Source organism: Rhinolophus hipposideros (genome assembly GCF_964194185.1).
Source record: "Rhinolophus hipposideros genome assembly, chromosome: 22".
Taxonomy (NCBI): domain Eukaryota; kingdom Metazoa; phylum Chordata; class Mammalia; order Chiroptera; family Rhinolophidae; genus Rhinolophus; species Rhinolophus hipposideros.
Window position 1 is genome coordinate 38807885 of NC_138068.1, and position 25375 is coordinate 38833259.

The 25375-nt window shown below is 37.6% G+C and overlaps 2 protein-coding genes across 5 annotated transcripts; one reads left to right on the top strand and one right to left on the bottom strand.

The window, feature by feature from the left end:
- The first annotated feature begins 87 nt into the window (after positions 1–87).
- Positions 88–16549, top strand: POLR3F (RNA polymerase III subunit F). 2 transcript variants are annotated; one of them, XM_081033691.1, is made up of 9 exons: positions 88–750; positions 1529–1646; positions 4477–4544; positions 5005–5072; positions 7000–7112; positions 13520–13663; positions 13876–13983; positions 14491–14682; positions 15751–16549. In XM_081033691.1, the coding sequence occupies exons 1-9, from the start codon at positions 725–727 to the stop codon at positions 15826–15828; spliced, it is 915 nt and encodes a 304-aa protein (XP_080889817.1). In that variant the 5' UTR covers positions 88–724; the 3' UTR covers positions 15829–16549. The 2 variants fall into 2 exon arrangements, with proteins under 2 accessions (XP_080889817.1, XP_080889816.1); XM_081033690.1 differs by having other exon boundaries at positions 88–498.
- Positions 16550–17378: 829 nt separating this feature from the next.
- RBBP9 (RB binding protein 9, serine hydrolase) lies at positions 17379–25271 on the bottom strand. Of its 3 annotated transcripts, none has more exons than XM_081033693.1 (6): positions 25143–25271; positions 23856–23898; positions 23037–23142; positions 20301–20386; positions 19764–19884; positions 17379–18786 (listed from the first exon to the last, which is right to left on the bottom strand). In XM_081033693.1, exons 1-6 carry the CDS (start codon positions 25239–25241, stop codon positions 18600–18602), a joined length of 642 nt encoding a protein of 213 aa, XP_080889819.1. In that variant the 5' UTR covers positions 25242–25271; the 3' UTR covers positions 17379–18599. The 3 variants fall into 3 exon arrangements, with proteins under 3 accessions (XP_080889819.1, XP_080889818.1, XP_080889820.1); XM_081033692.1 differs by having other exon boundaries at positions 19688–19884; XM_081033694.1 differs by lacking the exon at positions 17379–18786 and having other exon boundaries at positions 19522–19884.
- Positions 25272–25375: the final 104 nt, after the last annotated feature.

A 25375-nucleotide genomic window follows, 5' to 3' on the forward strand; every position in this document is an offset into this window, starting at 1 on the left:
CGCGCAGGTGATTGGCGGAAACCCGGCTTCCTAGCAACCAGATCCGCCCCGCTGAGTGGGTAGGAGGGTGGAATCCGCCTGAAACTCCTTCCCTAAGGTTTCACCATAGGCAGCCAGGAATATGCCTTCACAGAGATCGGAACGTGCTAAAAAGTGGCGTTCCAGTTCAGAATGAGGGAGCCAGGCTCGTTCGTCGGACAGGCACTGACTGACATTCTGGAAAACAAGAATAAGGCGTAGCGGCTCCAGCCAGTGACGAGTAACAGGCGTGGCTCGGGCACCTCAAGCCGACAGGCGAGGAAGGACCGACGGCGACACGAGGAAAAAGACCCATCGCCCGGGCCTGAAGTTGTCTTTGCCGATTTTCTGCATCCCCAGCTCGGTCTCTGGCTGCTCGGTGCGCGTCTCTTTCCCCCAGAGGTGGGAACTGCGCCCCATGGCTGAAGTGAAGGTGAAAATGCAGCCGCCTGACGCGGATCCAGTCGAAATAGAAAACAGGTAAATGGGTGAGATTCGATTCCCGGCTCGGGAGCCCACGCAGGCAGGCGGTCATTGGCGCAGACGTTTTCCGGGACAGTCAGTAGAGACTGGAGCAAGTTCAGTGAGCGTCCAGGAGGGAGTTGAACCCCTGCCACCTGTGGAGAGCAGAACTCTTCATAAGTTCAAAACGAGCTTGGCACTTTGCAACGTCGTGTAGCTGTCCGGCTGCTGCTCGGAAGTTGTCATGATGCGCTTCCTTCCTGCCTTCAGGTGCGGACGCCCAGGGAAAACGCGGCGTTTCTGCGTGGTACTTGAGGATACACGGTCTCATGCAGGACTGCCCTGGTCGCTATGGAAACTGTCACGCCAGAACGTTCCGGCGAAGTTAGAGTGCATTAGTGATTACGAAGCAACACTAGTCCAAAAGTAGTTGCGGGGCAGTATTTAAGCCAAGATTTTAGGGCACGTCAAACCTTTCCGGACGTTATGTACTCTTATCGGTGCACTGCTATTTTTAGGTTACCACATAGTTTGGAAAGACCCCAACTTCCTCAAACTTATGAATAACGTACATGATGGTCCTGTGACAAAGTGAAGATAATGGGCTTATTTTTATTTGGTGGGAATAATTCCAAAACCAGGCCCCCACTGTGAATTGTTGTAACCAATTTTGGCTTCTAACCAGAAATGTCTGATTTGACTCCTGCTCGCAGACTTATGCTTGCCCAATGCTGTATCTTAATTTTGTCCTACTTGTTGCATCTTAAAAAATTGAAGCCGCAGCGTTAATATGTTTTCATTTGACTTTTATTCTAATTTAATGATTATGTTGAGGAAAACATATTTTCCTTAAATAACAATAATGATGTAAACGTGTATTTCAAAAACATCTTCCTCAATGTCTAACATGCTTTGATTTAGAACCATCATAGAAGCCAGACTATGTACCACATGTAAAAAGGACACAATTGTTCTGCTAGTATTGACCCCCACTGTCTCTTGCAATAAGTAAAAACATGAGTAATATCATTCATACCTTTGTTCCTAGGATTATAGAATTATGTCACCAGTTCCCTCATGGAATCACAGACCAAGTAATTCAGAATGAAATGCCTCATATAGAAGCCCAGCAGCGGGCTGTGGCCATCAATAGACTTTTGTCCATGGTAAGATGAATCCAACTGGTTCGTGTAATTACTTATATGTTACGATTGTCATTACTTCTCTTATTGGTCATGAAAACGTTAGAAGGTTCTGACTGATAAGATTCTAAACCAGGAAACAACTCACACTGCCAGAACTGAGCAAAGAAGAAGTAATTATGCATTATTTTACAAGATGAATGAAATAAATGTATTTTGTTTTCACTGTTGTATTTGTTAACGTAATTGTTGCTAAAATACCTAAAGGCACATGGGCATAGTCTGTTCTCATCTCCTGTTTTCTTCCTACTGCTGATATTGGGCCTTTCCATATGAAATATATTCCCCTGATTTTACTGTGAGTCATCACAAAGCCAGCTCGTTAGGGTATCACTCTTCACAATCTCAGAGAGCATTTCTAGAGGCCAGAATGAGTCCAGTTGAATATCAGCAGTGCTGGGCCTCTGGGTGGAAGTGTAGGCTCAGCCCCCAGTGACACTTTAGATGGGGTTTTCAGTGAAGCCCTTATACCTGCTCTTACCTCTTCTGTTATACCTGCTGTTATGTATCAGGGGGATATATTTCATATACCTGCTCTTACCTCTTCCTGGGGCCCTAATGTCATTCTCTACTGTCCAAAAACACCCCACCTGTTAGTGTGCTACATGCCCTTACCTATTTCTCTTACTTCCTTTCACCCATCATCAAAACTCCCATGTCTTGAGAGCATTTCAGTTTGTCTTAGTAGCAACTAGGTAAAAGATGTCTATACTGAGGACTCATCTGAAAGCTTATTTGCTTTTTAAATCTACCAGCTTTGTTGGATTTCTAAGGGCTCTGGATATGGAGATATGAGGACAGGTGAACTTTCTGTCAAACTGTTTCTTCCAACCTTCTAGCTCAGGGTGCCAAACTTTTTCTATAAAGTGCCAGATAGTATATGTTTTAGGCTTTGTAGACTATATGGTTTCTGTCACAAGTACTCAGGAAAGTAGCTATGGGCCACCCATATAAACAAATGGGTGTGGCTGGGTTCCAATAAAACTTTACTTATGAAAACAAGCAGTGGGCCAGATTGCTGACCCCAGTTTTAGCACAAGGAAAAAAGGATTGATGGTGATTTCTAGGTAGTTCACCATGGTGAAGGTCTTCAAATCCAGGAGGCTAGAGGAAGGGATGCTGGGAGGTTGTGGCAATGGAAAATGCTTTTGTCCTCTGACCACCCTTTCATCCCTTTCTTTTCTGTCTGAAAATCATCCTCAGCAACTCTCTTTCATCACTTTTGTGACCCCCATCTACTGCTAGTTCGATTGACTATAGGCAGTAGGTAGTGGTGGAGCCATTGAAGAATTTTAAGCAAGGAGTAATCATTAATAAATCACAAAGTATTACTGATTTTAGCTCTTAAACAAGTCTCAAATTTGTCCACCTATTTCCATTCCTATTACTCTTTTGTGTGTTTAGGCTCTTGGCTTTTACCTGGACTATTACAGTGCATCCTAAGTAGTTTTCCTGGCTCCCTCTATCTCAGAACAGCCAGCCTGATCTGTCTTTAAATACAGAGCTGACCAAGTCACTTTCTCAACAAAAACCCTCTCAACACTAGAGATGCAATTCCAAACTCATGGGTTGACTACACTGAGCCCCTACCAACCTCACCCACCTCTTTTTCCATCATTTTTCCTTAAAAGTTAGTTTTTGGAGGGAACAGATTGTTTTTGGTTCCCTGCCACATCATGCTGTTTCATGTCTCAGGTCCTTTGCTGATGCTCTCTTCCCTGCTTAGAAGGCCCTTCTTCCCATTGGCAGACTACTCCTCTTTGTCCTTCAAGACTCTGCTCTGCTGTTGTCTCCAGGAAGCCTCCCTAAATCCCCAGGTTGGGCCAGAGTTTCTTCTCTAAGAGCCCATCCCACTCATTGCTTACCTCTATATTAATGCCAACTAGATGCTATTCAAGTTAGCTGTGTGATTCTCTTTCAGAATTCATGTTTCCCTCCCAAACAACAATCACAGCACAGGTGTCCAGTAAATATTCATAGGCTGAATTAAATGACTGAATGGAGCCTCTAAATTGAGCTTTGTGGTTTGATTTTGCCATTTAGTGGGGTCAGGTGAGGGAGGGAGAGTATTACTGTTTATCCGTATGTAAAATCACTTTCAAGTCATGGGTGTGCCCAGTCTTAACATGATAATGGGGCGTCTCAGCCATGCCTTCCCCAAACTACTAGAAGCCCAGTGGTACTGCCATTTGGGTGCTCCTAGGTTCAGACTCAAGGAAATTCAGCAGCACATCAGACATGCTTTATTTTACTTTTGTTATAGAAAAACAAAACTGCAGGCCTTTTATTCATTAGTTGACCTTTCTGCCTAATGTTCATGTAATACAATGGAAATCACACATGCCAGTAACTGTCACCATTAACTTTGTAAATTTTATTTAATCATTGTTATAGAATATTTATGCATGCTAGCCTTTATTTGAACTTTTTGTTATATAAATTTTTGTATTTATTGAATTTATTTTAATTTGAGTATAGCTTTTTATTAATACTCTAAAGTTGCTTGTTTATAATTCTTTATGCATTGATCATATAACCAAGCCAGGATCTAGCATATATGAAATTCTTAATTATTAATGTTTTAGAAAATGTTTAATTATTAATGTTTTAGAGCCAATTTTTGAAAAATGCAATGCATGTGATACATAGGTAAAAACTTAAATCTCAAGTGAGGAACTGACAAATAGCTATAGGAGGTAGGATGTTTTAGTCTGTAAAATTTTAAAGAATGTATTAACATTTGTCATTGGATTTGAGAAAATAACTGACTTATTGCTTATTAAAAAAACTTCAGGGTCAGTTGGATCTCTTAAGGAGCAATACAGGCCTTCTGTATAGAATAAAGGATTCTCAAAATGCTGGGTAAGCACCTAATTATATTATTTTAAGAAAATTTCAGTTATTATAAAAGTAATATATGTTCTTGGAAAAAGCCAATACAGAATTGCATAATGTAAATCTGTCCTACATACCATCCCTTCCTCCTATCATGAGTTCTATTTACCAGAGATAACTATTCTTAAATAATTTGGTATACATATTTTCATATATATATATGATTATATATTTATATATTTTTTTTTCTTAAAAATTGGATCATGCTATGCATACTGTTTTGCAACTTGTGTTTTTCACTTACTGTGTGTTGGACATCTTTTCATTCTGGTACGTACAGCCCTGTCATTCTTTCTAAGGTAAGCCCTTCTTTTGGTAAATAAGTCAATGTGATAACCTTGTCGGCTAATTCATTTAAGTTGTTGTGTAGATTATTAGATTATCCTGTACCTCTTTGCCCTTTAAATTTTGCTTTATTCCTCTGCAGTAAAATGAAGGGATCAGATAACCAAGAAAAACTAGTATATCAAATCATAGAGGATGCAGGAAATAAAGGTAAGCCTGTGAAGGAAGAAGCAGAAAAAAACATTGTCTTTGGGACTAGATACAGGGACTGAGATCCTGGCTTCCCAGGGATATAGACTATGCTGCCATTGTGTAAAAGGGAAAGTATACATATATATACTATACATATGTATGTGCTTGAAGGACACCCAGGAGCTGCCTCAAAGGAGGCAGGAATTAGATGGCTCTGGGCAGGGATGGTAAAAAAACTTCTGAATTCTGAACCATGTGAATGTACTACCTTTGCAAAATAAATTAAATTAAAATTTAAGGTTCTTTTTTAATCCTCACTCAGTAAACTTTGGAAACTTTAATTTCTTCATCTTATCTGTAAATTGTGGATAATAACATCTCTCTGTTTTTTGCAAAAACCAGAGGGATACTTAGTGCAGTGTGGCAATCAATGTCTGACATAGGTCCCTCAACAGCTATTTAGTTCCTCTCCTGTTTTCATTGAAGAACCATATTTAAGTTACTGTTATTACAATTTAGGATCTATTTGATCTGTTAGCTTTAACAATTAGATGTAATCTGAAAACATGTAATTCTTATATTTAGTAGTTAGAACCTTAAATTAACATTTTAAAAATAGACCTATGAAAAAGCCATTCTCTATTAAAAAATAATTCTTCCTATCTCATTGTGCCTCTACATTGGAAAGAAAATACAACCAAATATTTTTACGTAAAATTCCCTTTTCACATATAACACTGATTTCCTTCTTTAAAAGAAAAATCATAGCTTCCTGTGCATGGTTTTTAGTGGCTGTAGGAACTGCAATCTTCCTGTCTTCCATCTCCTAAATATTGTGTTTTATAAAATAATTGACATAGATGCTCACATAAAGTGTTTTTTTGCTCTCTATTGAGGATGGCAGCTGACCCTGGCCCAAAGTTGAGTTTGTTTTTCAAATATACAATCTAAATGAAATTTATGAAAAACAGGTTGGGGTGCCGGGAGGGATAGAAGAGACAATAGTCATGCACCACTTAATGAAGGGGATATGTTCTGAGAAATGGACCGTTAGGCATTTCATGATTGTGTGAGCATCATAGACTGTACTTATACAAACCTAGATGGTACAGCTTACTGCACACCTAGGCTGTATGTTATAGCCGATTGCTCCTAGGCTACAAGCCTCTATAGCATGTTACTGAACAAAACATGAGATTAAATCAAGCACAAGAGAAGGTAATATAATTGAGAGATGCCATAAATGGGAGATATATGAGTCTTCTGCCAGTGTAACACAGCATACTGTTTTACAGCAAACATTTTTTTCTAAGTAGAAGTACACTCTAAAATCACAATAAAAAGTATAGTAAATACATAAAATAGTGACATAGATCACGTAATATCAGTATTATGTACTATACATAATTGTATGTGCTATACTTTTGTATGTGACTAGCAGCTCAGTAGCTTTGTTTACACCAGCATTACCACAAACACACGAGTAATGCATTGTGTTACCACATTAAGATAGCTACAATGGCTATGACATCGCTAGGCAATTGGAATCTTACAGCTCCATTACAATCTTATGGGATCACCGTCATATATTCTGTCCATCATTGACTAAAACATTTTGTAGTGCATGACTATAAGTTAATTCAGTAACATTCAAGATTTTTTATTTTGCATTTCAAAAATGTCCTTTTCATCTGTTATTTAAAAGATTCCACGCTAGGATTCCAAGAAATTTCCAGTTAGAAAATAGAATATAACTTAATGTATTTTACATATTTTTGTAACTTTATCTGAGATTCTTCTTCTAAGTCACTTAATTTTTCCTATAGCTATGCTGTAGTAATATATACACATATATTTTGCTAGTTTTGGAATGAGATATAAGCAGCTTTGTATTATAAACACAAATCCTATAGTGTTCAACTTATTTTACTTTACTTTCTTACAGGAATATGGAGCAGAGATATCCGATACAAAAGTAATTTGCCTTTAACAGAAATTAACAAAATTCTAAAGAATTTGGAAAGTAAAAAGCTTATCAAAGCTGTTAAGTCAGTGGCAGTGAGTACTTTTATCTTTTCTTCTCCTGAATGTTGATTGTACATATATTGTTCCTAGTATATTTCAGGTTTTTATTGTCCTTTAAACTGTTTCATGATTTAAAACAACTGATCAAAAAAGATTTTTAAACATTTAGTTCATATTGGTTTGGTGATGCTGTTTAGATATGTCATTGCCTAATTAACTCTTAGTGTCTTACTCACTTAAAAATCTAAAACTACTTCAGGAAAGAATTTTGGGATCATGAACATTTTCTCTGGATTTTCTGGTGTGTAAGATAATTTACTTCATCCTGGCATATTAGATTATTCATTGAACAGATATCTATTACCAGTTTGCTATGTGCCAGACACTGTTCTGGGTGCTTGGAATACATTAGTGAATAAGTCAGAGAAGATCCCTGCCCGGTGGACCATCTGTCCCAGCACATGGTGTTTCTCCTCCTCCTCATCCCTCTCCATCCATCACATCCCTCAGGGGATCCGAGCTCCAGAGCTTGGCTTCATTAGGGACACGTGCTGCTTACCTCACTGATTTAGGTGTCAGAGGAGCCGAGGTTGCTGTAGGCTAAATTTCAGCATAGAAGAATTTGGTATTCATCAGTGATTTTATTTACCAGTGACATTTACGTCGTACCACTCCCTAAGTTAGAATATTATTTCTCTTCCACATTTTTAATGGATAATTTCAAATATATACAAAAGTAAAGAAAATAATATAATGAATATAGTGAATCACCTACTCATCACCTAGCTTCATTTTGCCAATTCTACTTCTAGGTCTTTATTTTATTTATTTATTTTTTTTAATTAATTTTATTGGGGTGACAATTGTTAGTAAATTTACATAGATTTCAGGTGTACAATTCTGTATTACATCGTCTATAAATCCCATTGTGTGTTCACCACCCAGAGTCAGTTCTCCTTCCATCACCATATATTTGATCCCCTTTACCCTCATCACCCACCCCCCACCCCCTTACCCTCTGGTAACCACTAAATTATTGTCTGTCTATGAGTTTTTGTTTCTCATTTGTTTGTCTTGTTCTTTTTGGTTTATATACCACATATCAGTGAAATCATAGGGTTCTCTGCTTTTTCTGTCTGACTTGTTTCACTTAACATTATTCTCTCGAGATCCATCCATGTTGTAACAAATGTTCCTATATCATCTTTCCTTAACGCCGAATAGTATTCCATTGTGTATATGTACCACAACTTCTTTATCCATTCATCTATCGAAGGACATTTTGGTTGTTTCCATGTCTTAGCCACCGTAAACAAAGCTGCAATGAACATTGGCGTACACGTGTCTCTATAGAGAAATGCTTTTATATTTTTGGGGTAGATACCCAGGAGAGCGATTGCTGGGTCATATGGTAATTCTATTCGTAATTTCTTGAGGAACCTCCACACTGCCTTCCATAGCGGCTGCACCAGTCTGCATTCCCACCAACAGTGTATGAGAGTTCCTTTTTCTCCACAGCCTCTCCAACACTTGTTACTATTTGTTTTGTTGATGAAAGCCATTCTGACTGGGGTGAGGTGATATCTCATTGTGGTTTTCATTTGCATTTCTCTGATGATTAGCGATGTTGAGCATTTTTTCATATGTCTATTTGCCATTTGTATATCCTCTTTGGAGAAATGTCTCTTCAGGTCCTCTGTCCATTTTTCAATTGGGTTGTTTGTTTTTTTGTTGTTGAGTTTCATGAGTTCCTTGTATATTTTGGATATTAGCCCCTTATCAGAGGAACTGTTTGCGAAAATCTTCTCCCATTCAGTTGGTTGCCTCATTATTTTGTCAATAGTTTCTTTTGCTGTGCAGAAGCTTTTCAGTTTCATATAATCCCATTTGTTTATTTTAGTTTTTACTTCCATTGCCTTTGGAGTCAAATTCATAAAATGCTCTTTGAACCCAAGGTCCATAAGTTTAGTACCTATGTTTTCTTCAATGCAGTTTATTGTGTCAGGTCTTATGCTTAAGTCTTTGATCCATTTTGAATTAATTTTGGTACATGGTGACAGATAGCAGTCCAGTTTCATTCTTTTGCACGTAGCTATCCAATTCTGCCAGCACCATTTATTGAAGAGGCTGTCTTTCCTCCATTGTATGTTTTTAGCTTCTTTGTCAAAAATTATCTGTCCATATTTATGTGGTTTTATTTCTGGGTTCTCAATTCTATTCCATTGGTCTATGTGTCTGTTTTTCCGCCAATACCAAGCTGTTTTGATTATTGTAGCCCTGTAGTACAAGGAAAAATCAGGGAGTGTGATACCTCCAGTATTGTTCTTGTTTTTTAATATTGCTTTGGCTATTCGGGGTCTTTTGTGGTTCCAAACAAATCTGATGATTTTTTGTTCTATTTCTTTAAAAAATGTCATTGGGATTTTAATGGGGATTGCATTAAATCTGTATATGGCTTTGGGTAATATGGCCATTTTAACTATGTTGATTCTTCCAATCCATGAGCACGGAATGTCTTTCCATTTCTTTGTGTCTTCTTCAATTTCTTTCAAAAATGTCTTATAGTTTTCAGCATATAAATCCTTCACATCCTTGGTTAAGTTTATTCCTAGGTATTTTATTCTTTTTGCTGCAATTGCAAAAGGAACTGTTTTTTCTATCTCTTTTTCTGAGATTTCATTGTTGGTATATAGGAAAGCAATGGACTTTTGTACGTTGATTTTGTAGCCAGCAACTTTACTATATTCATTGATTGTTTCTAATAGCTTTTTGGTGGAGTCTTTAGGGTTTTCTATGTATAGCATCATGTCATCTGCAAAGAGTGACAATTTAACTTCTTCATTCCCAATTTGGATGCCTTTTATTTCTTTCTCTTGCCTGATAGCTCTGGCGAGGACTTCCAACACTATGTTGAAAAGCAGAGGTGATAGGGGACAACCTTGTCGTGTTCCTGAACGTAGAGCAAAGGGCTTCAGCTTTTCACCATTAATTATGAGGTTAGCTGAGGGCTTGTCGTATATGGCCTTTATTATGTTGAGGTATTTTCCTTCTATACCTATTTTAGTAAGTGTTTTAATCATAAATGGATGTTGTATCTTATCAAATGCTTTTTTCTGCATCAATTGATAGAATCATATGATTTTTGTCCTTTATTTTGTTTATGTGATGTATCACATTGATGGATTTGCGAATGTTGAACCATCCTTGTGCCCCGGGGATGAACCCCACTTGGTCGTGATGAATAATCTTTTTAATGCATTGTTGTATTCGATTTGCTAGAATTTTGTTTAGGATTTTAGCATCTGTATTCATCAGAGATATAGGTCTGTAGTTTTCTTTTTTTGTGTTGTCCTTACCAGGTTTTGGTATCAGGGTAATGTTGGCCTCATAAAATGAGTTAGGGAGTACTGACTCTTCTTCAATTTTTTGGAAGAGTTTGAGCAGGATTGGTATTAGATCCTCTTTGAAGGTTTGGTAGAATTCACTGGTGAAGCCATCTGGTCCAGGACTTTTGATTTTGGGAAGGTTTTTGATGACTGATTCAATTTCCTTACTGGTGATCGGCCTGTTAAGATTTTCCAGTTCTTCATGATTCAGCCTTGGAAGGCTATATGTTTCTAAGAACTTGTCCATTTCTTCTAAGTTATTAAATTTGGTGGCATATAGTCCTTCATAGTATTCTTGGATAATCCTTTGTATTTCTGTGGTGTCCGTGATAACTTCCCCTTTTTCATTTCTGATTTTGTTAATTAGTGTCTTCTCTCTTTTTATCTTAGTGAGTCTAGCCAAGGGTTTGTCGATTTTGTTAATCTTTTCAAAGAACCAGCTTTTTGTCACATTAATTTTTTCTATTGTCTTTTTGTTCTCTATTTCATTTAGTTCTGCTCTGATTTTTGTTATTTCCTTTCTTCTGCTGACCTTGGGTTTCGCTTGTTCTTCTTTTTCTAGTTTTTTAAGGTGTAACATGAGGTTATTTATTTGGGATTTTTCTTGTTTCTTGAGATAGGCCTGTAATGATATAAATTTCCCTCTTAAAACTGCTTTCGCGGCATCCCAAAAATTTTGGTAGGATGTATTTTCATTGTCATTTGTTTCTATGTATCTTTTGAGCTCTCCTCTAATTTCTTCTTTGACCCAGTTGTTCTTTAAAAGTATGTTGTTTAATCTCCATGTATTTGTGTTTTTTCCTGCTTTCTTTTTGCAGTTGATATCCAATTTCAAAGCTTTGTGATCAGAGAATATGCTTGGTATGATTTCAATCTTCTTAAATTTGCTGAGGCTGATTTTGTGTCCCAATATATGGTCTATCCTTGAGAATGTTCCATGTACACTAGAAAAGAATGTATAGTCTGATGTTTTAGGATGAAGTGCTCTATATATGTCAATTATGTCCAATTCATCTAATGTGTCATTTAGGGCTGCGATTTCGTTATTTATCTTCTGTTTGGATGATCTATCCATAGCTGTCAGTGATGTATTTAAGTCCCCTAGTATAATTGTGTTTTGGTCAATTTCTCCCTTTAGTTCTGTTAGTAGTTGCTTGGTATATTTCGGTGCTCCCTGATTGGGGGCATAAATATTGATGACTGTTATGTCTTCTTCTTGTATAGTCCCCTTTACCATTATGAAATGTCCATCTTTGTCTCTTGTTATCTTTTTCACCCTGAAGTCTGTTTCATCGGAAATCATTATGGCTACACCTGATTTTTTCTGGGTACCATTTGCTTGAAGTGTCAATTTCCACCCTTTCACTTTGAGTCTATGCTTGTCCTTGTAGCTGAGATGTGTCTCTTGTAGGCAGCATATGGTTGGGTTTAGTTTTTTGATCCAATCTGGTACTCTGTGTCTCTTTATTGGTGAGTTCAGTCCATTTACATTTAGGGTGATTATTGATATGTGAGGATTTCCTGTCATTCTGTCTTTAGTTTTCTGGTAAGGCTGTGTCTCCATTGTTTCTTTGCCTTTTTGTTGTTGTCTGTTATTTCTGTGTGGTAGTATTCTATGATGTTTCCCTCTGTTTCTTCTTTTATTACAGTATATATTTCAGATTTGGATGTTTTTTGAGTGGTTACCCTTGAGTTTATGTAAAAGAAAGTTTGATATTTAGAGTATTCCAGTTTCTTCAGTACGCTTACTTTCTCTATTCCCATATTCCAGTTCAGGCCTTTACGCTCCCCCTTTTTATGTTTCGGTTGCCACAAGTTGTCCCTGTTGATGGTTAGGTCTTTATTTTTAATAGCTTTATTGAGATATAATTTACATACCCTAAAATTTATCCTTTTAAAGTGTCCAATTCAGTGGGTGTAAGTATATTCACAGAGTTGTGCAACTGTCACATTCTTCTAATTTTAGAACATTTTCATCACCCCAAAATGTGACCCCTCTAGCAGTCACTCCCCATCTTCCCTGCTCCTAAACCCTGACAATCACTAGTGTATTTTCTGTCTCTCTCTAGATGTGGCTCTACTGGACATTTCCTATAAATGGAATCATACAATATGTGGTCTTCTGTGTGTGGCTTCTTTCACTTACCATGATGTTTTCAAGGTTTCAAACTAAAGTATTAGATTGTAACCCAAAGTACAAAGTAAATATTCATGAGTCCATATTGATAGATAAATGTTTGAATAAATAAATAAATAAATAAATAAATAAATAAATAAATGGGGGAGAATAGACATCTCCCGTGCAGAAGAATTCTAAATAATTTATGTGGACACTACCCTCAAGGAAGTAGAGTATAACTCCAAATCCTTAAGTGTTCAACTTATTTTACTTTACTTACTTGCTGGGCATGGTGACTTTTTTCCAAGAAAGGGCAGAGAAAAAAATAACTTTACAGTGGAGAAACCTGAGAAACACTACTTCCATTAAGGTGATCTGATACATCATATCGATGACGATCAATCATAACTTGAAGACAATCAGATACCCTTGATCTAATGTGATAAGAAGGTCGTTTTTACCTCTGTGGTCTTTTTTCCAGTTTAATCATGAGAAAAACATAAGACAAATTCCAATTAAGCAACATCCTACAGAATACCTGACCAATACTTCTCAAAACTGATGAGTTCATCAATAACAAGACTGAGAAACTGTCATAACTAAAATTTGCGTCGGGAGACATGAGAACTAACTACATTGTGGTATCCTGGACCAGAATAAGGACATTAGGAAAAAACTAAGGAAATATGAATAAACTGTAGACTTTAGTTCACAATAATGTATCAATACTGGTTCATTAATTATAACAAATGTACCCTACTAATGTAAGATGTTAGTAGTAGGGAAAACTGGACACAGGTAAATGGAATTCTATACCATCTTCACAAAAATTCTGTAAAACTGCTCTAAAATACAATGTTTTGAGTTTTTTCCAAATCTTAGTTTTGGGTGACTGTTACCTTATAACCACATTTGCCGTGTGTGTTTTTCCTTAGGCCTCAAAAAAGAAAGTGTATATGCTCTATAACCTGCAGCCAGACCGGTCTGTGACTGGTGGAGCCTGGTACAGTGACCAGGATTTTGAATCTGAATTCGTAGAAGTGCTTAACCAACAGTGTTTTAAATTCCTACAAACCAAGGTGAGGCATAATTGAGAAAACAGTCTTTTTTTTTTAAAATTTCTCCATAAAGAATGTTTAATCTTGTATATCTTATTTGATAGGAATTGAAAAATATCGAAATTGATACATTTTACTAAACAAAATATGTTCTACTGTTGGTTTCACTCTGTATAAACTATATTCAGAAAACACCGGTATTCTTGCTGAGATTTATATTTCTACCCTTCTAGGCAGAAACAGCACGAGAAAGCAAACAGAATCCCATGATACAAAGAAATAGTTCATTTGCTTCATCACATGAAGTGTGGAAATATATCTGTGAATTGGGAATCAGTAAGGTCGGAACTCAGTTTCTAATTTTCATCTTATTTTTTAAAACTTCCTTATCATAGGGATAAAGTTACAATGTATTGCAATCATTCTTGACCCAGACCCTTTTTTCAGGTGATTCCTGTGAACATTCTGCAGAACCCACTTTAAGAAAGTACTGTCCTAAGCCAGTTAGGAAAAGGTGGTCATTGCCACCTTTTATAAATCTCTGTTAAATTCTTGCCAAAGAAAAGTTACCTACAAGACTTCTAGATTTTACTTAGGAGAGTGAAGATATCAAAAAGTGTCAAACTCCACATTAGGTCAGAGTTCTGTCCTTAGCATTTAATTGTGCTAAGGACCAACAGCCCAAATTGTGCTAATTTGGGCTGTTGTTCAACCACTTTTTGCTTTTGATTACTCTCCAACATAATGCTTCCCCATTTCACTGAGGAATTGTGACCCTTTACTGTTTATAACATCCTTCAAAGGAATGTCTCCTTGTCCTTTTTGTTTCTAATATGGGCTCTTTGTAGGTAGAGTTGTCCATGGAGGACATTGAAACCATCTTGAATACACTCATATATGATGGGAAAGTGGAGATGACTATCATTGCTGCAAAAGAAGGCACGGTTGGCAGTGTAGATGGACACATGAAACTATATAGGGCAGTCAATCCAATCATCCCACCCACGGGTTTGGTCCGGGCCCCCTGTGGACTCTGCCCGGTGAGTTAAAATGGCTTCACTTCACTTGACTGTTACCAGTGCAAATCCCACATGACATAATTGCAAGCACACCCCAGTTTTCTCAGACTCTTAGTATTGACCAAGAGCTACTCAGACCTCCATGTAACATTGATGACATTTAATGAACAAATCATTGCCTTACATTTTTTCTTAGAATAACTAGGTTAAAGAAATTTGTGTTTGCTGCTCTTGGCCCTAAAATGGGCAATTTTTGACAAGCATTAATCATTTAAGTAGGGAGGGAAATGAGATTTGGTGAGAACCTACCATGGGCCAGACATGTTTTTGAAGATTTATGTGATCTCATTTAATCCTCCTTGTAGCTAATGATGTTATTTCCCCTTAAACAGGAGGAACTTAGGCCCAGGAAGACCTAAGAGCATGTAGCTTGGACATATCAACCAGGATTCCAATTCAGAGATAATGTTCTTCCCCTTGCAGCCTGCCCCGGCATCTTCATTCATTCATTCCCATAGAGTTTATGAGTGCCAACTGTGTGCTATACACTGTCCCAACCTCTTTGCATTTGTATTCTTGGGCTGCTAGTCTGTGTTTTAAATTTCATTTTTACTGGCCATTTTCTATATCTAAGCACTTTATACCCTGGTTATAGAGTGCTAGCAGGTTGTGAATTCTGTTCGGCACCCTTCACAAAAAAGAAGGTAACCAAACATGAAACATTTGGTTAGTCAAAATAAAGTAATTCATATAATGGATCTCCCTTCTTGTATTCCTGTGTTACCCACTGATAGCCCTTTCCCCAGTGGGCAAGTGAACATAGTCATTTGAATGCTACAGAAAAAGGACTCCCATTAACTAATTTTATGATCACAAAGCAGGTCCTATTACAGTATGTTCTTAAATACAGCCCTAATCTTTTTGAATTGTAAAGTTTTGTTTTTAATATTGCTTTAAATAAATGTTTGGGTTTGTGATATTTTGTTAATAGAAATTTAAGTTGTAGTTGACATTTAATGTAAGACTTTACCTATTAATTTTAGAATTTTTAAACCTCTGTTTGAATATAAACTTTTTTCTTTGTTAAAGGTTTTTGATGACTGCCATGAAGGTGGAGAGATTTCACCATCTAACTGTATTTACATGACAGAGTGGCTCGAATTTTAATAGAGAGCTATGAACTTTACTGACATTTTGCAAATGAATTTTATTTGGGAGCAAATAATTTATGATGGGACATCAAATTCCCTTGAAAGCAAACTTCACAGAAATGGATATAGACTTGCTGCTATGAAAATATACTTTTTTTGTTTTAATCTATGAAGACTAAATTTATATTGGTGGAGTAGCCAACAGAATATAAAGAAAGTAGTGAAATCTATTCTTCAATAAATAAAATACTCTGAAGTTCTGGAGGACCACATCTTCGGAAGTTTTCGACTTTGGATTGTTAAAGGAAAAAGAAACCAACAAATCCATGTTTACCAATAGATAATGGCCACAGCCTAAAAATGCTCATTTTAAAGTTATTTATTGAGGCCTTCATTGGAAATTGTTTATATTTGGTTCACTATTACCATTTCTGTTTTCTATTTTTTCCATGGTTCCATTGTGAAGAAATTAAAAGCTGTGAAGGCAGGAATAGTAGAGGAGGCTATGCAAACTTGGGGTGTGAGTGGAGAAGAGAGTTGGAACATCCCTTTTCCACACACAGTTAAATCCTTTTTTACATCAGAAGTATTTTTTCAGAGGATTACACCACTGTATTTACTTGAAATCTAAATGATGACTGTTGTCAGAGATGTTTTCATTGCATAAATATTATCATTGTCATCCCAAAGGGAATATTTCCACTGGTCCTTCTTTTTAAAAATCTTAACAAATGTCACGCTGTGGCTCAATTTTATTATTTACTAGAACTTTCCCCTAAATTCTCATCATTTAACTAAAATTAAAACTTTCACCCTCCATTCACACTTTATTTTGAAAAATCTGTCACCCTCCATTCGCACTTTATTTTCATCTTCCATTCTTTTTTGTCCTGTTTTAGATTTATTTTTCTTTATTCTGCTCTAAAAGTCATGGGGTAGTACGTCTATACTGAGCAGAAAGCCATTATAATTGTCCTCAGTTCTAATAGCACTTTCAGTTGCAGTCTTTGGCCATATAGAAAACACTAGTTTATTTGATATAGTGTTGCACAGAAGTTAGCTGTAGGGCTTTTTAGGATTTCAGCAGTATTTTCTCTTTCTAGCTCCATTTAAAAATTTCTGTGTTTGGGCTAAAAGTGTGGACCAAAGGAAAAGAATTCAAACTCAGCTACACCTGAGGCGTGAGTTCAAACACCAGTTTGAAAATACTCTTAAGTCGACAACCATTAGAAGGGTTGTTTTGAGATACACATAGGATTAGTAAAATAAAATGCAACTCCATAACGAATTTTTAAGAACCAGGTAAATTCTGTGGCCAGCTGTATAGAATTAGACTTTGATGACACTAGCTCTTTGAAACAAAGATTGCTTCAAGTATTGGATATCCATAAGATATAGAAGACCTTGAAGCTTGCAACTACAGAAGGTTTCTCTTCTACCTGCAGTGAGAGCTGGAATGGTAAGAACGATGTCCTTCCTGGGACCTGACCTATCACAGAGGCGCAGTCTTGTTTAATAAGAAAACTGAACTTAAATGAGAATTAGAAATGGAGACAAGGACACAGTTTTAAACACAGACTTTGCATTATGTCTTGATAACCAGAGATTGATTTTTTCCAAAGCTTACAATCAATGGCTAAAACATAAAGTAGTCCTTGCCTCATTAGAATAAAGAGTCTTTTTAAACATTTTTCCCCATAACATGTTTTTAATTTTGAATATTAACTGAAAGAGAAAAGCGACAATAATTTAAAAATACAGCACCGCTGATGATAGATGATAGTTAAGTGGATATTTACATACAGGTGTAAACTTTGACCAAAACAAATAGTGGGGCTCTAGACTCATGACAACACCAAAAAAATCAAATTATGAGTGAAGTCCTAATCTTTACAGTTGATTTCCATTTCATATAAGGTATTTGTTCACCTGTGAATATATTCCCTGGGGTCTGTCAAGGCCTCTATGCTTAACAATGATCCATACTATACAGTCAAACAGAATTATAAGAATCCATGATTCGATGGCTTAAGTGAACAGTTTATGTGGGGCTCTTCCATGAAACCCTTCTGATCTTAGTTTGGTGATAAGTAAATTTTATGGAGCTATGATTTTTATGGTGATCAACGTTGAGGAAACTAGGCAAACAGAAATAATTTCAAATTGATTCACTTCTACTTTGAACTGTCACTCATTATTAGATGGTGGGTGAGGGAAGAACATAAAATACATGCTCTAGACCCCAGTGCTGTCCAATAGAACGCTCTGGAGTAATGGACTGGAAATTGTTTGAGGTAATACTTAGGGATCGTGATAAGCAAAAAATGTTAGGAAACAAGGGTTTTTTTGAGGGGGTACAATCAAAAGAAAACTGGAATGATGTTTGATAGAGACCCAAAGGACCATGGAAGTTAATAGATAGAGCTCTTTACAGAACAAAAATTTGAGGTACGGAAAAATTATTTTTAAAAATACTTAAGACTGTAACAAAATCCCAGTTGTTTTCCTGATTTCATCCTTTGACATCATATTCATTTCTCAGGCTTCACAGAGCATTATTTAAAAGGACCTGACTAAGTTAATACTTATGGCAGAGGTCACAAATAGACGGCTTGAACTTTATGGATCTTGCAGTGTTTGTAAATTTTTTATTTACACTATAGTTGCCAACAAACATAATCCGTATGTATATGGACTGGACATAATTCATGTACATATGGATTATGTATACATATATATTTCCTGAATATAAAGCTACTGTATAGGGCGGCCGGATGGCTCAGTTGGTTAGAGCGCAAACTCTGAACAACAGGGTTGCCAGTTCGATTCCCACATGGGCCAGTGAGCTGCATCCTCCACAGCTAGAGTGAAAACAACGAGCTGCCGCTGAGCTGCCGCTGAGCTTCCGGAGGGGCGACCTGATGGCTCGGTTAGAACGCGAGCTCTCAACAGCAAGGTTACCGGCCACCTGCAACTAAAGATTGAAAACGGCGACTGGACTTTGAGCTGAGCTGCGCCCTCCACAACTAGATTGAAGGACGACTTGGAGCTGATGGGCCCTGGAGAAACACACTGGTCCCCAATATCCCCAGTAAAATTAAAAAAAAAAAAAGAATTTCACTTTAAAAAAAACCCAGAAACAAAAAAACAAGAGAACGGGCAACACCTTGCCACATTCCCACATGCATGAGCTCTCCACATTGGTCAGTCCTCATCACTAATGTCTTATGCAGTTAACTGCTCATAGCCCTGCCTGACCCTTGCAGGCCCCTGCATCCTTATGTTGCATTCTCTCAACATGCTTGAAGGACTGGGGGGCAAGGTGTCAAAGCGAAGGCCTCATTCTGGGTTTGATATCTTGGGCCAGCTTGAAACAACTGCTAATGTTTTGAATTCTAAGCCAGTAGTCTGGACGTTTAGTCATGTTTTATTTCCCCCAATAAAACAGAAGTTTTATTTGAAAGAGGAGTACAACTCCTATAACACACATGAAAACTATTCAGTTTTAATCTGGACTGGGAAACTTTAGTTTTAATCAGGAAAACTGGGTTCCATTTCTGTCTTACTCACTTTGGATAGGTAAGGGTGGTTAAGCTGTTCTTATGTCCCTTATGTGGGAAAAAGACTGCTTTAGTTCATAGCAATTTGGGAAGATGTAGATTCTATGGAAAATGGAAATGCTGTTTATAACTTAGTTTGAACACTGAAACTTGTTTTTTTAGGCATTTTTGAAACTTTGGTCTGTTTTATGTGTCTGGTAATCATCCGATAATAGAAAAGTATTTACTAATAATCTGATAAGAGCTCTATTATATTGGTATGCAAAATAGCAGAAATTATTCTGTTTACGCTGATACTTTCAGCATAGACTTTACCACATTGATCAGTTCAGGAAACTCCATGTTCTGAAAGTGGCCACGATCAGTGTATCTATACAATTTGGCTTCCAACCTATCAGCCACTTCTTGTTGTTCCCTCCAGGGAAGGAAAGGATCATCAGTGGAGCCAAACTGTACAATCTGAGGACAGTTGGCTTTGATCTTCTCCCACTGCCAGGGACGGTTGAAGTATCCTACGGGGAAAAAATATATATAACCTATCAGTGCCCATGGATAATTTCTATTCTAGCCATTCTAAAACATGTAGTGCAGGCCATAGCAGAGACACAAAGAATCAGAACCTAAGTGTGTCAGAAGTCCTTTGGCTTTCAAATCTGTAGGGCTTGATACCATAGGTACTTGTGAAGGGGGAGTATATGGCTCAAATAAAGTAAGGCCTTGAGGGTTTAATTCTGGACAATGGATTAGAAAGTGGTCCACGACCTCTCAGACTGCCGAACTTATATCTAAAAATGGGTAGGAAATCTATGATACCAGATTTTTATTTTAGCCTATTCTAAAGACAATACTGTTTTGTAATCTGAACAAGCAGCCCCATGCCCCATGACTAGAGGAAGGGCTTTTCTGGGGTTTCTGCCTTCAGACTTACCACTTGCACGCTCATTTTCATCCCCCAAGTCTGATGTGTATGCAGACACTAATATAATAGCATATACTCGATGTGTTTCTGCATACCTGGAGAGAGAGAAATGATGTCAGCCAGTATTTAATGTTAAATCTGATCACCAAAAAGTCAGTAAACCACGTAAAAACTTACTTGGTTTAGCTTACAGCATGTGCTATATGCTGTTAAGATTAATAAGAAAAATAGTAAGGAAACTACAGAACTACAAGCCCAATGGTTAATAACCTTGGATATCTGATGAGTTTCTACTCATTTTTCAAGGTAGTCCAAACCTCTTCTGCAATCCTTTTCAAATAAACATAGAAAGTGTAATCTACCTTTAGTATGCATCAGCATTACTCGATTGGTTAACACATGGATTCCCAGGCTCACTGCCAGAGCATCTGATTCAGAGGGTTGGAATTGAGGCCCAGGAATCTGCATTTTAAGGCATGACACCTCCCCCAACCCAGATTACCAATGAAAGTGAACCATATTTTAAGAAACATTGTACAATAGCAGTAATGTACCTCTTTTATTCCACATTGCATTCCACTTGTTTGTGTTGTATTATACCTGTTTCCCCTAATAAACCATCAGCTCCTAAGGGCACATATGAACTTTCTTGATCTTTGTAATCCTGGTGCCTAGTACAATGCCCAGCAAGTAGCCAGTTAGATATCTGCAGACAGTTCCCTCACTCAGCAAAGACTAGGCAAAAGAACAGTTTCAAGGAGTCTTTGTGTCAGAAAAGGTTTAGGGTTGGTATTTTGTTCTTGGGCCTAACCTTTTTCCCCAAACTTTTGTTTTGAAAATTTTAAAACCTATAGAACAGTTAGAAGAATAACAAGCACCTAGATTCATTAATTTTCCTACATTTCACCCCTAAATACTTCAGCATGTACACCCTAAGAATAAGGCCATTCCCTTACATAACCACAGTACCATTATTACACCTAATGAATTTAATATTGAGACAGTAATATCTGTATTCATTTTTCCCCAGTTGTATGAACAATGTTCTTTAACACTCCTTTCAATCCTAGATCTTTCAGTCAAAGATCAGGCATTGCATGTGGTTTTTGTGACTCCTTAGTCACTTTTAAATTTTTTGTTTTAAATGACATTGACATTTTTTTAAGAATTTAGGCCAGTTGTCTTGTACATTATCCCCTAAACTGAATTTGTCTGTTTCCTCACGATTAGACTGAAGTTAAACATTTTTGGCAAGAATACTACATGGTGATGTTGTATCCTTCACATCATAGGTCCTTCATATCAGAGTCACCTGATGCCAGTTTATCCCAGTATTGGTGAGATTAAGTTTGATTACTGGCTTCAAGTGATAGCCATCAGACCCCTCCACTGTAAAGACACTATTCCCCCTTTATGATTAATAAGTAATCTCCAGGGTGGTCCTCTGTGACTGTTCCCCTACAGTCTTATACCCTATGGTTTTGATATCTATTTTTCTCTTTGCCTACCTTAAATTTAGAAGTTAATTCTCAGGTTACAACAATCCTGCAATAAGTTTCAGTGGTTTTAAAAAGAAGGCACGTCTTTATTAGCCAGTGGCCTGAGAAAAATTCAGTTGGTCTTGAGTTAGTACAGATTTCAGCATAAAGGGATTTCTTCATTTTTCAGACAACCCCTGGCAGCTTATAAACACTCTGACTGTGCCATAATTCGGTAGCTCCACAATGGAAAGCATTTTATTCTAGTAGCTTCGATTACCGTGGCTGAAAGGTTATGGAATTTGGCAAGATTATCTGACATGCAATTCATGTGACATTCTGAGGGACTGCTTGGAACAGGAGGCTACACACAAACTAATACCTTGTCATATAGCCGGGCAAATGTGAAAGAGACTCCACCCTAACAGGCTTATTCAGCCAGCTACACCCTTGTCCTCTAGACCCTAAAGCCTACAGGGAGAGGCATAATGTTATATGGAGAGCATCAGAGATGTGCCCATGAATCCTAAGGATTGGGGGCTTAAGGGGAGAGGGAGTAACAATATCCTCCAACAAATATTTATTGAACACCTACCATATGCTAGACACTCTTAGGCACTGGGTTTTCTGGATTAGAGTGAACAAAGTCCACCCTCATGGAACTTACATTCTATTGGCAGGGAACAGACAAGAAATAAAACAAATGTCAGATGGTAAAAAGTACTCAAGATAATAAGGGATAATAAAATAAAGGGGATAGGAGCCAGTGGGGTGAGGTTGCTCTTTCATATAGAGTGATTAGAGAAGGCCTCACTGAAAAGGGACATTCTAACAGACAAAGAGGAGAAAGCCATGTAGGTATCTAGGGACAGAGTTCCAAGTAGAACAATGGCAAGCATAGGCCTAAGGTAGGCACACTTGGCATGTTAAGGAACTGCAATGAGGTCTGTAAACCAGGCTTGGGGCAGCAAAGGTGGAGATGATATCAGAGCTATTGGGGGCCTTGAAGGCCAAGGACTTTTTCTGAAGGTGACAGGCAGCTGGTGGGGTTTGGAGCTGCTTATGTTTTAAAAGGATCACTGTATCCCAATAAGAGCAAAAAAACTTAAAATCCACTAACCAAACCAGGAAGGAATTAGAACAGATTATGTTACCACTTTTGAGGTCAGCACCGTTTCCTCTGCAGTGGAAACTTCAGATATACACAAGGTACTTCCCAAGCACGTTTGGCTGGAGCTGACACAAGGTGATTCAACAAGGATCGCACCTCATGGCTGCAATGGCCCCAGAACTGTGGCCTATGATGATGGTCTTCTCGTCACAGTGCAGCTCCGTCTCCATGAAGGGCAACCAGATGCTCTCTCGAGCTGTAACTAGGTTCAGGACAAACGAGTGTCATTTGATAGGGGCAGTCTTATTCTAATGCTATCCCACCTTTCTAACAGACAGCTTACTCAGCAGTTTACAGTTTAGAAGCAGTTTCTTCTAAAATGGCAAATCACATTGGGAGATGGGGCCAAAGATTTGCATGTTGCTGTTAGTTTTGGTAGTTTTGTTTTTATTTTTTTACCATGTTCTCTAAGAAAATACTGAGGAAATAATTAAATATAATGTATTTCAATGTAAACTTTCCAACTTAATAAGAAAAAGTTTACAATATCCATGTACATATTTTTCCCAAAACAGAAATCACTGAGACAGGTCATAGCCATACTCAGAACAAACATGGCAATATTACATTTTTAATATTAGGATCTCATAAATGCTGTAAATTTTTATCATATCTCTGCCTCATTAAACACCCATAAATTTTGCCTAGACATGTCTGTTAACTTATAAAAGGGAAAATCAAGTTGCTTGCAAAATTGAAAATTAAATACAACCAAGCCCAGATGCTCGTTTTGATCCTTACTAGAATTTTCTATAGTGTTTCTCAGTTTACCCTCCTCCCCAAACTACCTGCCGTCATTCATTCTTAGGTACATATTCCCTTTGGCTTCTCTATTATGATATTCCTGTTCACTACCCAAAAAATAGCTCTAAACCCCACAAGATGAGTCTATTTAAAAACACATTTAAAACTTACTTGGGTCAGGCATGTTTTTAGCCAAACACTGGAAACCAGGTATCTATGACATAGGGGGAAAAAAAGCTGTAATAAAGAGCTCAATTACAACTAATACTTTGCTAATAAGAAATGAGACAGCTAATGTGATCTTTATCATAATATATCATAAGTATTTGCTTATATTATGAAATTCAGTAGGTGAAGTTCTACAGGGTTGCATATGAATATACGATCCCTTTCATAAACTCCATCTGTCTGTAGCCAACTCTGTATGTCTCTATGTAGAAAGACCTACGTCTGCATTTGTACATCTCTATCACTATAGGCATATATCGATAGAGAGGGCATGAGGGAATGTGACCTGGAGCCAAACAGACTGTGCACCAGGGAGTACGAAAAATATAACACAGAAATGCGGTCCAGGAAGTTGGAGATCCATCCTCTTGGACAGCTCCAGCCCTGATCTTTAGGTCTGTAGCTCCGGCCATGGTTTTCAGCCACGAACCTGCAATTTTATTCTAGAAATCTGTAGAGAACAGCAACCCAGAGAGCAGTCTTATTGCAAGGTTATGGAAGAGGGTTAAAAAAAAAAATCAAGATGTACAAGACAACCTATAGTAGAATGCCATTTCTATAAACCTCACAAAGAAGTCAAATTAAACTACGTTGTTTAAAGGATACACACATAGGTTGCAAAAGTACCTTAATTTTTAAAAGTGGAGCAAGTGAAAAAAAATTAGGATGGCAGGGAAATGGGATGGGAGATATACAGGTGGTTTCAAATATATTGATAACGTTCTAGATTTTAGTTTGGTGATGGGTTCTCAGGTATTCATTACATTATGGTTCATAACTTACATACATGTTACGTTACATATATTCTTTGTATATATTAAATGTCATATATATATATATATATATATATATATATATTTTTTTTTTTTTTTTAATCTGAGCAGGGAGCAAAAAAGATAGATGTAAACTAATCTGGGAAGTCCCAAATCTGAACCAGCAGCAGACATGGGGAGAGGTAGTGGGCTTGTTCTCTGTAGTTCTAAGAGGTGGTGCCTTGTAATCTACTGAGTCCTCAGAAAAGTCCTTCAGGCAGTTTTATTAACCAAAGTTCCCACCACTAGTTCTAGAGTTTAAGACAAGGCATTAGGGGAGAAGAATTAAAACACACATGGCTGGGAGGAGTCGTGGGTGGGGGGGACGAGAGGGAGAGAGACGTTCAAACTCGTTCTCCCCATGTCGTCTTCTCCAGCTCCAGGTTGAATTCCCAGTGCAGTGAGATGTGTCTCTTACCTGCTCCAGCTCCTTTTTCACCCAGCCATACCAGCCGTGGGTGGCCACATCACCGCCTCCGTTCCCGGGAACAATTACTGCCTTGCCAGGAGAAGCCATTGAAGGTAGAGAGACCAGTGTATCCCAGCTGACGGCGCTGCAGCGCTCAGAACCCGATATTGCGTCTGCCAGCGAGCCTCCACTGCGGCATGCTGGGAATTGTAGTTCGAAAGTGCCAATAAGGCAGTTCATTC